Source organism: Urocitellus parryii, chromosome 5 (genome assembly GCF_045843805.1).
Source record: "Urocitellus parryii isolate mUroPar1 chromosome 5, mUroPar1.hap1, whole genome shotgun sequence".
NCBI lineage: Eukaryota > Metazoa > Chordata > Mammalia > Rodentia > Sciuridae > Urocitellus > Urocitellus parryii.
Genome location: NC_135535.1, coordinates 64,096,373 through 64,111,563, shown reverse-complemented (window position 1 = coordinate 64,111,563; position 15,191 = coordinate 64,096,373). Strand labels below are relative to the sequence as shown.

The 15,191-nt window shown below is 52.2% G+C and overlaps 1 protein-coding gene across 1 annotated transcript; it reads right to left on the bottom strand.

The window, feature by feature from the left end:
• Positions 1–1,855: 1,855 nt before the first annotated feature.
• LOC113189787 (keratin, type II cuticular Hb1) lies at positions 1,856–8,804 on the bottom strand. The gene is made up of 9 exons (XM_026398767.2): positions 8,424–8,804; positions 6,334–6,542; positions 5,594–5,654; positions 4,656–4,751; positions 4,015–4,179; positions 3,647–3,772; positions 2,706–2,926; positions 2,480–2,511; positions 1,856–2,031 (listed from the first exon to the last, which is right to left on the bottom strand). The coding sequence occupies exons 1-9, from the start codon at positions 8,802–8,804 to the stop codon at positions 1,856–1,858; spliced, it is 1,467 nt and encodes a 488-aa protein (XP_026254552.2).
• Positions 8,805–15,191: the final 6,387 nt, after the last annotated feature.

Below are 15,191 nucleotides of genomic sequence, written 5' to 3'. Positions count from 1 at the left end.
GCCGTGGGCACAGATACACACATCCCCTGCCCTCAGTCATGGGAGGACTCCGGCCTCCCACCCCTGGTCCTGAGATTGAAACATAGTCTGAAAACTAATGTCAGAGGAGCTTCAATAAAGAGAATTTCTGAGCCCTGGGTGAGCCCCATGCCCATGCCTGACGTCGGGATTTCATTAGACTGGGCATGGAAGGGGATGGGGAGTGGGGACAGGGGACTAGGCAGGACAGAGTCTGGATGACCATGGTGGTGTGGGGGTGCTGTTCTAAGGGACTGGACTCTTATTGAGGGTGATGCTTTGGTTTCCTCCCAGGGCTGGGCCTGATTCTAGCTCAGGAAACTGGGGAAGACCATAAAGAACTTCAGGCCCCAAGTGGGCACGGAGTCCTCCCCAGTCCAGAGGATGACAGGACTGTTTGCGCCCCTCCCCCAGGCCCTCTGCTGCCAGAGCACATTCCTCTTCTAGTGAGAAGGACATAAACATTCGACTGCCCCAGGCCGGGGTTTCGGGTAGGCCAGCCAACTTTCATACCAGCTGCCAAAAGCCTTCCTGGTGCTGGGTCAGCCAGGCCCTAGGGCCCTGGATGCTGTGTCTGGATGTACTGTGTCTGGGGTGCTTGGGGGTGATGGACGAGGTCTGTGTGTGCATGGGAATGGGGTGTCAGAGTCTAAGTCCCTGGTAGGGATCTGGGCCTGGGTCCTTGGGCAGAGGTGTCTGGTCTCTAAGGTGGGAGGAGAGGGGAGGGGAACTCTGTGTATCATACCTGGGCTTGAAGGGAGCCTCCAAATGGCAGGACCTCTGACATGGGGGCCTGTGCATCTGTGAGTGTTGAGGGTTTTGTTTCAGAACCTGTGTGTGGGGACATCTGTTCCCGATGGGCAGCAGCATATCTGAGGGATACTAGGGAGGCAGTAGGAGGTCTTCATGTCTGGGACCCTGAGGGATGATGGTGGTGGTATGTGGGTGTGTGGTGGAAAAGGAGCATCTGGGATATGTTGGTTGCTGGGGGATATCTGCATATTTGATCCCATAGACAGGAAATTTTCCCATGTTGAACTGGGGGGGAGGGAGTAGGCATGATGGAAGCAGACCACTGGCGTCCCAGCAACTATAGGTGACAAGTCCCCTGCCTAAGGTGATAGGAAATCCAAGCTTCTCCCCTCCTGGCTAGAACTCCTCATGGTCCTGCATGTCTGGGTTTGAGGGCTGCTGACCCAGTGTGTGCAGGCTGGGCGCAGGATACCCAGACAATTCTTTGCCTCCATGGTGTAAAAGGCTCCTCTGCCTCCCCAGGAATGAGACTTGGGCAGAAAGGCCTGGTGGGCCACGGGAGGGGACAGTATCAGAGCACATTATACATGACTGTGAGCTTTATTGGAAACGTGGAGACCAAGCAGGAGGGAAGGGAGGGAGCAGAGGCGTTGATAGAATCTTGGTCCCTCCCAAACGGAAACGCAGCCTGTCACCATAGCTAGGCTTGGAAGGAGGAGGAGGCAAAGCGCAGGAAGGTTCCTGGGGCCAATCTGTGAGAAGCCACAGGTGTCCAAGCGCCCAGAGCAGCCCAAATTGGGATCGGATCTTTGCCCAAGGCGACAAGGAAACCGGTCATTTAGACTTCTGGGGGTGGGCCAGCGGGGCCAGACCTGCGGGCCAGGAGCCCCGCTCTTCCTGGAAGACGCCGAGGGACAAGTGCGGAAGGGGGTGCAGACCGGGGCGCGCGGCGGTGTGGGCAGGCCAGGCCGCAGTGCCCGCAGCCCTTCTTCCTCCTCAAGTCCGGAGCCTTCGGAGCTTCGGGACCGCGGCGGGGCACAGGGACTGTGGGCTCGCGGAGCGGGGTCTTCACACAGCCGGGGCGTTAGGCAAAGCGCACGGAGCGGCCGCTGCCACAGCTCTGGCCGCAGGGCGCGCACATTCCGGTGCTCACCGCCAGGTTCCCGCTGCACTGGGCGTTGCAGACGCTGCCCGTCACTGGCCGGGAGCCCGTCACGCAGAGGTCCCCGCACACGACTCCGCCCCGGGAGCTGCTGACACCTGTGGGAGAAGGCCAATGCTTAGCCCCAGGCGAGATCCTGGCCTGGGGGCCCCATCCTGCTGGCCAGAACCCCTTTCCTAGCTAGGGCTCCTCCTGGAGATTTCTAGTGCCTTCTCCCACACCATCACCTGGGCACTCCCTGGAGTCTAATCTCAAGCATCCCTGATACACTGTTGGCCCAGGAACTCCCCACAGGCAGAAATAGCTACTTAAACGACCATAACCACACTGCCCTACCCTCTCCTTCTTTTTAGTCTCTTAAACCATGGCTATATGGTGAACCCAGCCATTCCTGTTTAGCATCGGCTATGACTGTGGCTGCTTCATATTACCAAAGACCACACTGCCTGCAAGGCTGACATATTTACTATCTGACCCCTTAAGAAAAAGTTTGCCCACGGGAAACTCCAAGCCCTTATTTCCAAACCCACAGTGTGGCTTACTTACAGACATTTACAGAACCGATGCCCTCACACAACCTGGGGAAAGCAAAGAGACAAAAATTAGGAAGGAAAAAGCTGCTGAAATGTTTTAACCTACAAATTCCCTCCTTTAAGAAGTGTTGATGCAAATTAGATGCAAATAATATGCCAATGCGCTCGGGACCCTTGAAGTGCAGCAGCCCTACTTGGGGACATTGAAGAGGCACCCTCTCCATAGGTGTGGGACCCACCTCTGCTCCTCGCCCTCCAGCAGGCGCCTGTAGGTGGCGATCTCAATGTCCAGGCCCAGCTTGGAGTTCATCACCTCCTGGTACTCCTTGAGCAGGCAGGCCATGTCCTGCTTGGCCTTCTGCAGGGCGCCCTCCAGCTCAGCCAGCTTGCAGCGGGCATCGCTCAGGGCCGCCTCGCCCTGCTGCTCAGACTGGGTCACTGCGGTCTCCAGCTTGGTGTTCTGGGGGCAGGGGAGAGAGTTATTCAGGCCCCCTGTTCTGGGTTTAAATCAGAGGCCAGGCTTCCACTGATTGATGACTCTCAAACGAGCCTATTCATTTGTTAGGAATTGCAAATTCATGCTCGGGGGAACATAGGCACAGTGGGCCTCAATTTTGGAAATTTAACATAACAATCCAGATTCTGGGTTTCTTTTGAAAAATCAGGAGATCTGATCACACTAGGCCTGCAGTTCTGTATGGCCTGTCTTGGGGAGATCTGGTTGGTTTTGCTCTTTGTGTTTTCCATGAGCCACAGTCCCTGCCATACCACCATATCCAGGGCCTTGGGTACAGCCTGCTTCACCCATTCACTAGTGTCTGACGACATCTGAGGGTGTGATCACTGATCCAGAACACGGACCAGAGAGGGCAAATGACTCTCCCACCTCACATGGTGAAAGGGCTGGTTGGGGAGCCCAGGTTTTCTGCATCCCTGACCAGTGCCATTTGCTCTGTTCCATTCTGTGCCTGGGTCTAGGGAAGCCCTTGGCACCTCCTTTCCTTCCACACTACCCTGCCTTTTCCATTCAGTGGGAATGTAGAGCATTTTTCATGAAGAAGACGGCCTGATGTTTGATGTTCGCTTCTATTCTCACAAAGTGGCAAGATGTCTAATTGAAATTCCTCTATGCAGGCTGACCCCACTCTTCCCACACTGAGGGGGACCTGGGCTCCTGTACCTGGCACTTGGCATTCTCCACCTCGGCCGTCAACCTCTGGATGATGCGGTTCAGCTCGTTGATCTCTTCTCTGGTGCGGCGCAGGGTCTCCCCATGCCGGATCACTGTGGCCTTCATCTCCTCGCACTGGGGGGAGGCACAGATGCTCATGAAGCTCAGCATGGGACATCCCACCCACTTAAGACATCATTGATGTCTATGTAGGTGGTATAGTGCTCAACTTGTACAACCAGACATGGCAGCCGTCTCAACCTGAGAGCTGTCAGCCCTTCTCTTGTCATGCTTAGAATAAAAGAAGGCCTTTCTAAACGATACCTCACACCCCTCCCACTGCCATGCGCAGAAGGCAGGTGTCCGGGGCCTCTCACCTTGGTGCGGTACCAGGACTCAGCCTCAGCCCTACTACGATTGGCGATGTCATCATACTGAGCCTTGATCTCAGCCACGACACAGTCCATGTTCAGGTCGCGGCTGTTGTCCATCTTGACGATGACTGAGGTGTCTGAGATGTGGGAGCTGAGAACGCGGATCTCCTGCAGGAGGAGGGGAGGGCAAGAACTATGTGCAGAGTCCGACTCTTGGCATCTCACCATCTCACAGTCCTTCCCTGACCCTTCCCCTGCTTCCTTCCCTGTGTGAAGTCCCAGTCATAGTCTTTCCCTGAACCCGGGGACCCCACCACACCCCTCAGGCCCAGAGTCCTGGGGCTGAGAGGAGAAGGTAGAGGGAGTCCAGGTCTGAGACCAACTGTCTGATCTCAGACAGGGTCTAGGACCAGAGCTGACGTCCTGTAATGATTGTTAACGCAGTAACCAGGAAGTAACCACTTGTCAGGGCACAGGATACAAGAGGTCAAACTCTCCTTCTTCACTCTTGATAGGCAACCTGCCTCAGTCTCTCAACTATCTGTGCTCCCGACCTGCTGCCTTAGGGCTTGGAAGTCAAAATGGTGACGAGTCCTTCCAAAGCCTAACACTCTTCTTGCTGCCCCCTGCTCTGAGCCCCTCACCTCCTCATACAGTCGTCTCAGGAAGTCGATCTCCTGGGTCAGGGCCTCCGCGTTGGCTTCCAGGTCTGACTTTCTCAGGTAGGCGCAGTCCACGTCCTAAGGGGGAAAGATAGGCCAGGTGTCTCCTTGGGAACACAACCCAGAACTCTCACTGTCCCCCCAGCAGGCTGAGCAGACTCTTTGGGAAGCTCGCTTGGATGCCATCCTAGTGTCTGGTGTCATGGCTCAGGCAAAGCCCTTTATGAAGCTAGTGGGCTCAGAAGCAGGTGTGGGGAGAAGAGGGGGTTCCCCCAGGTTTCCAGGCACTTCCTCTGGGACCACTAGGATGATTCCTCTAGAACTCACACCTTGCCTTATCACCCAAGCTTAGGACCTAGTGTGGATGCCTCACACCTCTCCGCTCTGGATCTCGTGCAAAGAAAAATCTAGATCTGTGGTCAGAAGGGTGCCTGGCCATCCAGACTGCCCCTTCCAGCCCAGGGCAACTCAGAGCAAGACCTTTCAACTCTGTGCCTCATTTTGTCACACTGAGGTGGCTGGAAGGAGAGGCAACGTGATGGGACTTGTGCAGAGTTAGGCTGAAGAGTTGAGGAACAACAGCTGTCACCGGCCTGAGGCTGTCGGCATTGCCTGACATTCAGCAGCTCCTTCAGTCATGGGTATTTATTGAGTGCCCAATCTACATCAGGCACAGGGCCTGGGGAACTGGGAAGCCAGTGGCCAGATGGACAAGAATGTTGCCTGCTTGAAGTTGGCCCTGTGCTTGAACGTTGGGGCTAAAGGGGAGCTGTGGAGCCTTTGGGAGAGAGGAACAGGGGCGAAGTCATTCTGGGGGAGCTGTGATTCTGGGGGAGCTGCTCAGACTCTCAAATGTACACAACTTTCTGCTGCCTCCGCCCTCAGTTCAGATGTGGGATGAGTCCTCTGGGGTCACTCACCTTCTTCAGAGCCACAAATTCGTTCTCAGCAGTGGCCCTGAGTGCCACTTCCTCTTCATACCTGGGGACCCAGGACACAAAGCTCAGATGAAGAGAGAATAAAGGCCCAGACAAGCACAGCCCAGAGCATTGAACTAGAAGGGACCTTGTCTATTCTTGTGCTCTGGGCATTCAAACCAGCCTGTCACCCAAGGCTCTTCCAGTTTCAGGGATTCTCATTGCTGATGTGGTTCCTGGGTGGGTGCCTTTGAAGGTGCATGCTCTGTTTCTGGACTGTGACTCCCTGAGGGGCAGGAATTTGTTCTGGTAAAACTTTCCCCTCTTATTTCATTTTTTTTTTTTGTGTGTGTGGTGCTGGGGCTTGAACCCAGGGCCTTATGCATGTGAGGCAAGCACTCTAACAACTGAGCTATATCCCCAGCCCTCCTTTTCCATCTTCCTTACTTTCTTATCCCTCCCCCACTCAGTGCCTAACACAGCACCTAGAATGTTGAATAGATGTCCAATGAATGTTTGATGAATTAATGAAATAAATATATCATGACGAGGTAGCTGGAGTAGCTCAGAATCTCTCTACGACCATAAACTCCCAACCCAGAAAAAAAATCCCTCCCCTTCAGAGGCTTATTGTCACTGTCTTCTTTCTATTGGGAAGTTCCTCTGGTAGTCTAATCCAAATTTATATTGTCTTGACTTAATCCTGTTTTATTTCTCCAAACCTGCTTCCCCACTGCACTCACTTCTTCTTGTAGCCCTCCAGCACCTCCCGCACGTGGTTGAGCTCTGAGGCCAGCCTCCCGCTGTCGGCCTCCACACACTCGGCCTCCCGCCTCAGGGTCTCGATGTAGCCCTCGAACAGGGGCTCCAGGTTGCTCTCGCAGCACTTGCGGTTCTGGTAGAACTGCAGCTTGGTCTCCAGCAGCTTGTTCTGCTGCTCCAGGAAGCGCACCTAGGGTGGGAGTGGGAGAAAAGTCTGCGGGAGGAACCAGCATGCCCCGCTCTCCTTAGAGAAAAGGAAGAGTCGAGACAGAACCAGCAGCAAAATGTGTAGAGGCCAAAAAGTGTGTAGAGGCCAAGGTGGATGTCATGGTTCTTTCTGGGCTCTCCTGACCTGAGGATGCACCTGTGGAATCCTTGTTTCATGGCTGAGCAAATGAGAGACATAGGATTGTGCTGGGTTACTGTGGGAACAGGTAGCCAAGGAGGATAGTGACAATCATGGAAGGCTCCCCAAAGCAGTACTGGGCAGGATTAAGTAGGAAGGAAGCCTTCCACCATGAGCTCCCTCAGTGCAGACCGCGGGCTTATTTATGGCTGTCCTTGGGGGTCAGCTGGGGCATGGTGGACAGTTGCCCAACAGTCAGGGTGGGAAGGGCTTCCTAGTTGGGGAGGGCAGAGAAGTTAGACTCTTTCCAAGCAGGATGCCCAAGGTTGGAAGAGGCCTGGGGAGATGTGGGGTATGTATGGTCGAAGGTGGCCTACACTCATATAGGATACAGTGTCACACAGCTCTGGAGGCCAGATTGACAAGGTGAGGCATGCCACCCTTTACTGGAAGTCATTCAAACTGGAGAGACACAATGGCAGCAATACACTGTGGGCCAGGAAGATGGTCAGTAAACAAGACTAGGCCCTTGGCCTCCAGGTTTCCACTCCTCATGCATTTCAGGTGGAGTTGAGGTGCCTCCTTGCCTTTTAGCCTCAGGACCCTTCCATCCAACTCCTTGAGTGTGGCTGGGAATTCCCAGGCTGGAACTTCCAGATGAGGAATAGAGACTGTTGGTACTTTATGGATAATTTTAGGTGGTCTTGGCTCATAGGATCTCATGGCTACCTTAGCCCCATCTTCCCTTTCAAAATCATGGCTAGCTCACCCACAGTCTTCATGGGGAGGATGCTGGGGTGGAGCTCAGGCCGGGACCTTTTCCACATGCCATCTCTTGCTACCTCCCTAGGATGCTGTCCGTGGAGGCATGCTAGCCCCTCCTAGAGGGGAATGGTGCAACTGGGGATCTAAGCCTTGGACCTTCTAGCCCCAGGAATCTGTGGAGCAGGAGAGATCCTGGGCCTGGAGTCTTGCTCTGGCAAATCTTTCTGTGAGCCTTTGATGGTGGTGATGGGGGGGGGGGTGTCCTTGCCTTATCCCTGCCCCTTTTCCTTTCTGTGTACACTCAAAGGACTGCACTCTTGGCAGCAATTCTTAAATATCCACCCTTCACAGGCTGACTTCAGAATTTTGCTACCCTCTGTGCTATTTTACTCATGTGACATCTCTAAGCATATTCACTCAGTGAAATCTGTAAACATTTACACTGAGGGAGTTAAAGTGGTAACTTCATGTTACCACCACTGAACCAGCATCACTAGGCAGGCACAAGGAATTCGCAAAACAAATCCTAGCTGAAACTATTGTCCCAGACAGCTCCGAACCCAGGGCTTGCTGTCTTTATTACAAGCAGAAGGGAAGCAAGTAGTGGATGTCACACACATTGCCACACAATGAGATTTTTCTCCAGCTACTTTAAAAAAAAATTATTTGGTTGTCAATGGAGCTTTGTTTTATTTATTTATATGTGGCACTGAAAATCCAACCCAGTGCCTCACACATGCTAGGCAAGCGCTCCACCACTGAGCCACAACCCCAGCCCTCTCCAGCTACTTTTAAGGAAGAAAACAGGACATGAATTTTCTCATCAGATCTTTCAATGCTATTTAATATCATGGGTCTGGACACCCGAAAATTATCATAAAATAGCGGTCCTCATTTTGCATTTCTATAAAGACTGGCCTGGGGCAACCCATCTCCTTCTAGAACATCCAGGACACCCACCTTGTCGATGAAGGCAGCGAACCTGCTGTTGAGACCCTTGATCTGCTCCTTCTCCTCGTGCTTCACGCACTGCGCGTTGGGGTCGATCTCCAGGTTGAGGGGCGTGAGCAGGCTCTCGTTGACGGACACGGAGGTGATGCAGGGTGGGCTGGGTCCGCACACGCCGCCAGAGCGGTAGCCGAAGCTGCGTCCGCAGGAGCCAGAGCGGAAGGCTCCGCAGACGCTGCGGCTGCTGAAGCCCCCGGTGATGCCGCGGTAGCAGGAGATGCCGCGGTAGGGGGCGGCGGTGATGCAGCAGCGGCCTGGCCGGGGCCCGCAGGCGGAGGCGCAGCTGAAGGCTCGGACGCCGCAGGGGCCGCTGAAGCCGGAGAGGCAGGACATGGTGCAGTGGCAGGGGCAGGGGCAGGCTGGACCCCGAAGCCCGCGCGGAGCCTTATATGGCGGCCCGCGGGCCCGGGGAGGGAGCTCGCCGCCCAGGCGTTTACGAGCTTGGAGGGCTCGGCCCTCGCGCCTCGCCGAGCCGGGAATCAAAGCGGGCCGGGCCGCCTGGCAGCCCACATGAAACGGCCTTAGCTTCCTGCCAGCGCTTTATGAGGCCGGGAAGCGCCTGGTCAGCTCCGAGGGCCATGCACTGTGGGCACCGCGGGCGGGTCCCTTATGCCCCGCTGCTGGGACTCAGCCCGGGAAGCGCTGGGTTATTGGCTCCATCCCGGGCGTGTGGCTGGACACACCCGGCCCCCTCTTGGGTCCCAACCCCGAGGTTTGGGAAGCCCTGGGAGTTACCTGTGCATGTGTGCACGGTATGGGGGGCCAGTGTGTGCGCGTGTGTTGAAGGGGTCAGGGCCCTCGAAAGCCAAGGGCAAGTTCATGTCGTAAGGTTGGATAGGTGTATAAACTTTCTGAGTCTCAGTTTTCTCATAGGCTAAGTAGGGATAATGATAAGACTTGTTGGGAGGATCTAATGAGATAATGGACCAGAAAGCATTTAGGGCTCTCCCTAGCACTAAGAACTCCACAAATGTTTGTTTGTTTGTTTTTTATTCTACTATTATTAATTTGTCATTTCTACCTGTGTCCCTTTAGGCAAAAACTTTCTCTTTTCTCCTCAGGACTTACTTCATATCTCGTCTCCTCTTCTAGTTAGTGTCCCCCTCACCCTGAGCAAGGACTCCCTATACTCTTCTCCTCTCCACTTGGGGGAGAAGGGAGCTAAATGTGCCTCACTGCTACACAATGCTCCTTGTACTTTGGGGAGGGCTTTTCAATACATAATTCATCTAATTTCCTAGGCATCCTTCTGAATTTGATATTATTGGGCCCATTTATCCGTTAGGAAGTTGAGCTTAGAATGATCCAGGGACTTTTTAAAGGTCTTACATGGAAGGCTCCATAGAGGCCTGCAGTCAGAATCAGAAAGGAGACTCTCTGGCCCTCCTCCATGCTGGCCTCTCCCAGGGTTGGGGTTTTGGGAGCTCAGTTCTTGGAGCTCGGGACATAGACTGATGGGCTCTTAGAGGGAGGGGACTGATCCAAATCCTTCCCTGATATCCACTGATACTTGGTGGTGGCCACCAACTCCAGAAGGCCACAACCTGTCATAAAGAGGTTAATTATGGGTCCAGTGACTGCCAGGGGAAACCAGAGTGTGCGCTCAGCAGCTGGCATTAAAGAGAAGCATGCAAGTCACCCTGAGCTTCCTTTGCTTTAAAGATGAGTTATTATTGTGCATACAGTAATTAAATCTTGGAACTCCAGAGGTCATCACAGCCAGCCTGGCATCTCATTGCCAAGGAGTGTCCCATTGTCCCCTTTGCTGTCTTTTCCACATTCCTGTGGGCTTGTCTTTGTCCACACAGCAAATTAAGTCCATTTGAAATTCAGAGAGGTGGGAAAGCTGCAGGCTGACTTGTGCCCACTAAGAACACAACCTTCTGAAGAAGAGGAAAGTGAACACTGGACAGAAACCCCACAAACTGTTGGCACGGATCCCTGATCCAGCTTCAGGGAAACGTGCTCCCTGGTGGCCCCTTTATTATTCTTGGAACCCAGGAGAAATGGGTTGAAACATGAGAAATTTCACAGTCAAGGAAAGACAATGAAGGACAGTTCCCTATAGAGAGGGATGGTGGTCACAGGCTATGGGAACAGGAGGACTTTTCCATTCGTGGCCAATAGTCTCCTTCCCCTTTCCATGTCCAGTGCACCATTCTATGGATGGAAAGCTGATGTCCTGTGTTGTTCATCATGTCTCCTCCCCAGTGGATCCCAGGAAGCAATTCAGGACAGAGAGCATCTCTGATGATCCTGCAGAAACCAGGCTCAGAGCATGAGGGAGGATTCTGCATCCCAGACAGGGTAGGTGTGCTCAGAGGAGCTTCATGCAAAACTGCAGGGGTCTGGCTATAAGGCAGCACCAGGCTGTGGGGACTTCCTGCAGTGTGAACCTCCAGTATGGGTGCTTGGGGCTGAGGTCAGGGCTGAGTCCTTGGAGGACACAACACTTTGGTTGGGCTTGAAGAATGTGAGGAATTAGAAGTGACAAGATGAGAGCTGAGGAGGAGGATTAAGTCTGAGGAAATGGTATAAGCAAAGACACCAAGCAAGAGAGGCCAGAACCCATTTGGGGAATGGCAGGCAGTCCTCTTTGACTGATGAAGGGGTAGATACGGTAGGGGTGGATAAGCAGGGTGAGCTTAAAACATCAAGCTGAGCACCAGAGCTGCTTGACCTAGAGGAGTCCATGCTCACAGAGGGGACACGGGGATAGTACATGGAGGGTGCTTGTGTGTGAAAGTTGTGTGTGTGTGTGTGTGTGTGTGTGTGTGTGTGTGTATGTGTGTGTGTGTGTTTATGTGTGCTTGTATATGTTTGTCTACTTTTGGAAAATTCATCATGAAATACCTTAACCATCAGTATTCCCATTTCAGAAATCCATTTCTTCCTTCTCCGTGGTAGAGTGATCAAGTGTCTCTGGAATCAGACACACTTTGGCTCTGCCATTTGTGATCTGGGTGAAAACATACATATAATCTCTCTGAGTCTCAGTTTCCCTAGTATCTAGAATTGAGATAATAAAACTTTCCCAGAGACATTCTGAGGATAAAGTGTGTCTATAAAGCATTAGCACAATGCCTGGTGTATAGCCAGCTGTCAATAATTGTGGTTGTTATTATTACAGTTATTATTTTCCTCTCCATTGCCTATTGCACTGGTGACAATCAAGGGAGCCCTCCATGGCCTGGCCTGCTCTTCCAGGTCCTGGGACTGTGGCCTCCTGCAAACTGATGCTCTCCTGACTGAGGACTCCAAATTCCACTGCTCTTTTAAGGCTTTGGGGACCCAGTCTCAGAGCTATGGGACAAGTTCTCCTGAAGGATCCCCAGATAACAGAGACTATCTGGAGAGTGTGGTCTTGTGCTTTCTGTTAAAGGGGGGAGATGAGGCAGTGAGGGAGAAGTCAGAATCCTGTCTTTTCCTTTAGATCCACCTCCTCCAGCCTGGAGTTACCATGATTTGTGGATGGTCTTGCCTGAGCTCTGGTAGTTCTGCTACTGGGTGACCTCTCAGAGACATGGTTCAGGCCGCACTACCAGCTGTGCCTTGGTCTGTGGACCCCTGCCCAGCCACTGCTAAATCTCCACCTTCCTGGGGTTTAGGCAGCTGCAGCGCAGGCTTTCTGCAGTGGCTCCTGCAGACACAGCTGGGCTCTTGCTCTTGTGGTGTGTGTGGACCTCCCCTGCATCACCACTGTGTCACCAAAGAGGGCCTGCCCACGTCCCTCAACTGGGAGATGGACCCCAACGTGCAGCACACGAAGCACAAGAAGGGGCAGATCAAGTGCTCCAAGAGCACGTTTGCTGCCTTCGTCAGTAAAGTTGGGCATCCAGGTTCTCCACACCCACATTTATTATTATTATTTTTTCCTTTAGGTACTGGGGATTGAACTCAGGGGCACTCAACCACTGAGCCTTAACCCTGGCCCTATTTTGTATTTTATGTAGAGACAGGGTCTCACTGAGTTGCTTAGTGCCTTGCCATTGCTAAGGCTGGCTTTGAACTCCTGATCCTCCTGCCTCAGCCTCTCAAGCTGCTGGGATTATAGGCATGCATCACATACCCTGCTCCATGCTCACATTTCTGACACCTCAGTCATCATCCGGATGGACAACAACTGTGACCAGAACATAGACTGCATCGTGACTGAGATCAAGGCTCAGTATGATGACGTTGCCAACTGTAGTTGGGCTGAGGCCAATTCCTGGGACCGCAGCAAGATAAGGGGCTCAGGACACCTGCCTCCTAGACGTAGCACTGTGAGGGACAAGAGCTAGCTATTAGCAAGGCTTCTTTTGGCTGAAGAAACTGTCCCCTGCCCCCAACAAGTGACATGCGTCCTTCCTGGGGAATGTGTAAGCGAAGATCAAATGATTCTATGGGGGACATAGACAGGGCAGGCACATAGGTGTGTGCAGGCTGTGGACATGCTGGGGATGGTGCCTTCTTGGTTGTGAATGGCTCCTCTTGCAGGGATGTGCATGGGGGGCCTTGGCATAGAGAGAGGTGGTGGCTGCCCCATGCTGAACTTCACGAGCATCTCTGTCTCCCCCAGTGCAAGGAGATGAGGGCCACGGTGATCTAGCACCAGGAGACCTTGCACTGCCCCAGGGAGATCAACCAGCTGAACTGAATGATCTGGAAGCTGACAGCTGAGGTCGGTCGAGAATGCCAAGTGCCAGGTATGGGTCACAGTGCCCAATAACAAGGAGTCTGGGGCTTACCCAGTGCCACACAGCCAGGGTGTACCCTGTCTAAACTTAGGCAGTGGCCAGGAATACAAACAATAATAAATGCTGGAAAGGATGTGGAGGAAATTGGACACTTTTGCCCTGTTGGTGGGATTGTCAATTAGTGCAACTACTCTGGAAATCAGTATGGAGGTTCCTCAAAAGACTGGGAGTGAACCACCATATGACCCATTTATACCACTCTTCCATATTCATCCTAAAGAATTAAGGTCCTCAAACGATAGTGATACCTGCATACCCATGTTCATAGCAGCACAATTCACAACATGTGAACTATGGAATCAGCCCAGGTGTCCATCAAAGGATGAATGGATAAAGAAAATCTGATATATATATATATATTCCCAATGGAGTTTTATGGAGCCATACAGAAAAATTAAATTATGTCATTTGCAGGAAAACACGTGGAAATTAACATTATGTTAAGCAAAATTTCAAAGGTCGTATGTTTTCTCTCATAGGTGGAAGCTAAAGGGGGAAAAATAAAGGTGGTGGAGAGTCTTGAAAATCAAAGGGAAATCAGTAGAATAGAGGAAAGGGATGTGGGGGAGAGAGTAGGGGTGGTGGAATGTGATTGGGAGTGATATTGGCCAAATTATATTGTTGTATTGTATGCATGTGTGAATAGGTAACCACAAATCTCACTGTTAAGTACAACTATAAGGCACCAATAAAGATGTGAAAAAAGAAAAAATATAGCATATATGATTATAAGAAAAAAATAGTTCAACATCCAGTCTCTAGTCCACTTGCTCAGGTAGAGTCCCTGGTTTGGTGACTCAGGGTGACCCAACTGATGAAGGCAAGACCCACTTTTGGGGGGGTTTCCTAGCCAGATAGATATACTGAACATATTGAGGTAACGAACAGACACACTCAGGGGCCATAACCTCCCCTGTTCTCCTCTGGGCCCCCAGAACACCAGGCTGGAGGCCGCAGTGACCCAATCTGAGCAGCAGGGTGAAGTGGCACTGAGCGATGCCCGCTGCAAGCTGGCTGAGCTGGAGGGCGCCCTGCAGAAGGCCAAGCAGGACATGGCCTGCCTGCTCAAGGAGTACCAGGAGGTGATGAACTCCAAGCTGGGCCTGGATATCAAGATCACCATTTACTGCCTTTGCTAAGAGCAGTAGCAAATCTCTTTACTTAGATTTGCAGGGACCCCATTGGGTAACTTAAAGCAGGGTGAAGCTCAGCCTCTGGCTTCATTTCTCTCTGTCTCTTTTATTGCCTTAAACCTTGGGTCAGATTCTTGCTAAATCTGCACATGAGCCTGTCAATCGCTTAAGGAATGTAATACAAGGTTATTAGCCCTAAATCGATCTAACCTATCTCATCCCCCTTCAAGACTGAGGACACTGAGATCAGAGTTGCTAAGATATTTTCAAGATTTGCAGGGACATTCAACTTCAGATCCTGGAAGTCTCCAGTCATTGCCCTAAACCTTTAGTCACCTTGGAATCCAGGAATAAAAGATCCTCACAGATGACAGTACTGTTCATGATAAAATCACACCCTCCACCCCCACCCCACCAAATGGGAGTAATTATCCCCTGACAGGGACTGAGGCTGCCCACCCCCCCCCCCAGCAGGAGCAAACATCTCAGGGGAACCAGATTGCTCCCTGAAGCTGACATCTCCATGGTCACCTCTTACAATCTGAGCTGAGGCAATGATGGGCCGGACCGTGGTCTGATCAGGATGACCTACTCTGTCAGCTATGCAAATCCCTCAGTCATACAAGTCCCCTTTTCTGTAAAACCACAAAGTTTCTGTCAGTCCTTTGAAGATAGACTTTTGATCACTATACCCCTATATCTGTACTTCCTGGTATAGCCATGCTGATTAAAAGCTCCTTTCCTGCCCTTTACCACTGCTCATCTCTTTGATTGACATATGGGCTGGGTGGCTGAATCTGGTCTCTTGTGATAGAGTAGGGGCTATTCCTAAAGGACTCTGGTAACAT

Bases quoted from the DNA above. Each gene is read 5' to 3' on its own strand.
- LOC113189787 (XM_026398767.2), bottom strand. From the start codon at position 8,804: ATGTCCTGCCTCTCCGGCTTCAGCGGCCCCTGCGGCGTCCGAGCCTTC. The intron at 5,655-6,333 runs GTGAGTGCAGTG...CTGGGTCCCCAG, and splicing joins CTGGAGGGCTACAAGAAGAA to GTATGAAGAGGAAGTGGCAC. The intron at 2,512-2,705 runs GTGGGTCCCACA...TGCTTTCCCCAG, and splicing joins CTGGAGGGCGAGGAGCAGAG to GTTGTGTGAGGGCATCGGTT.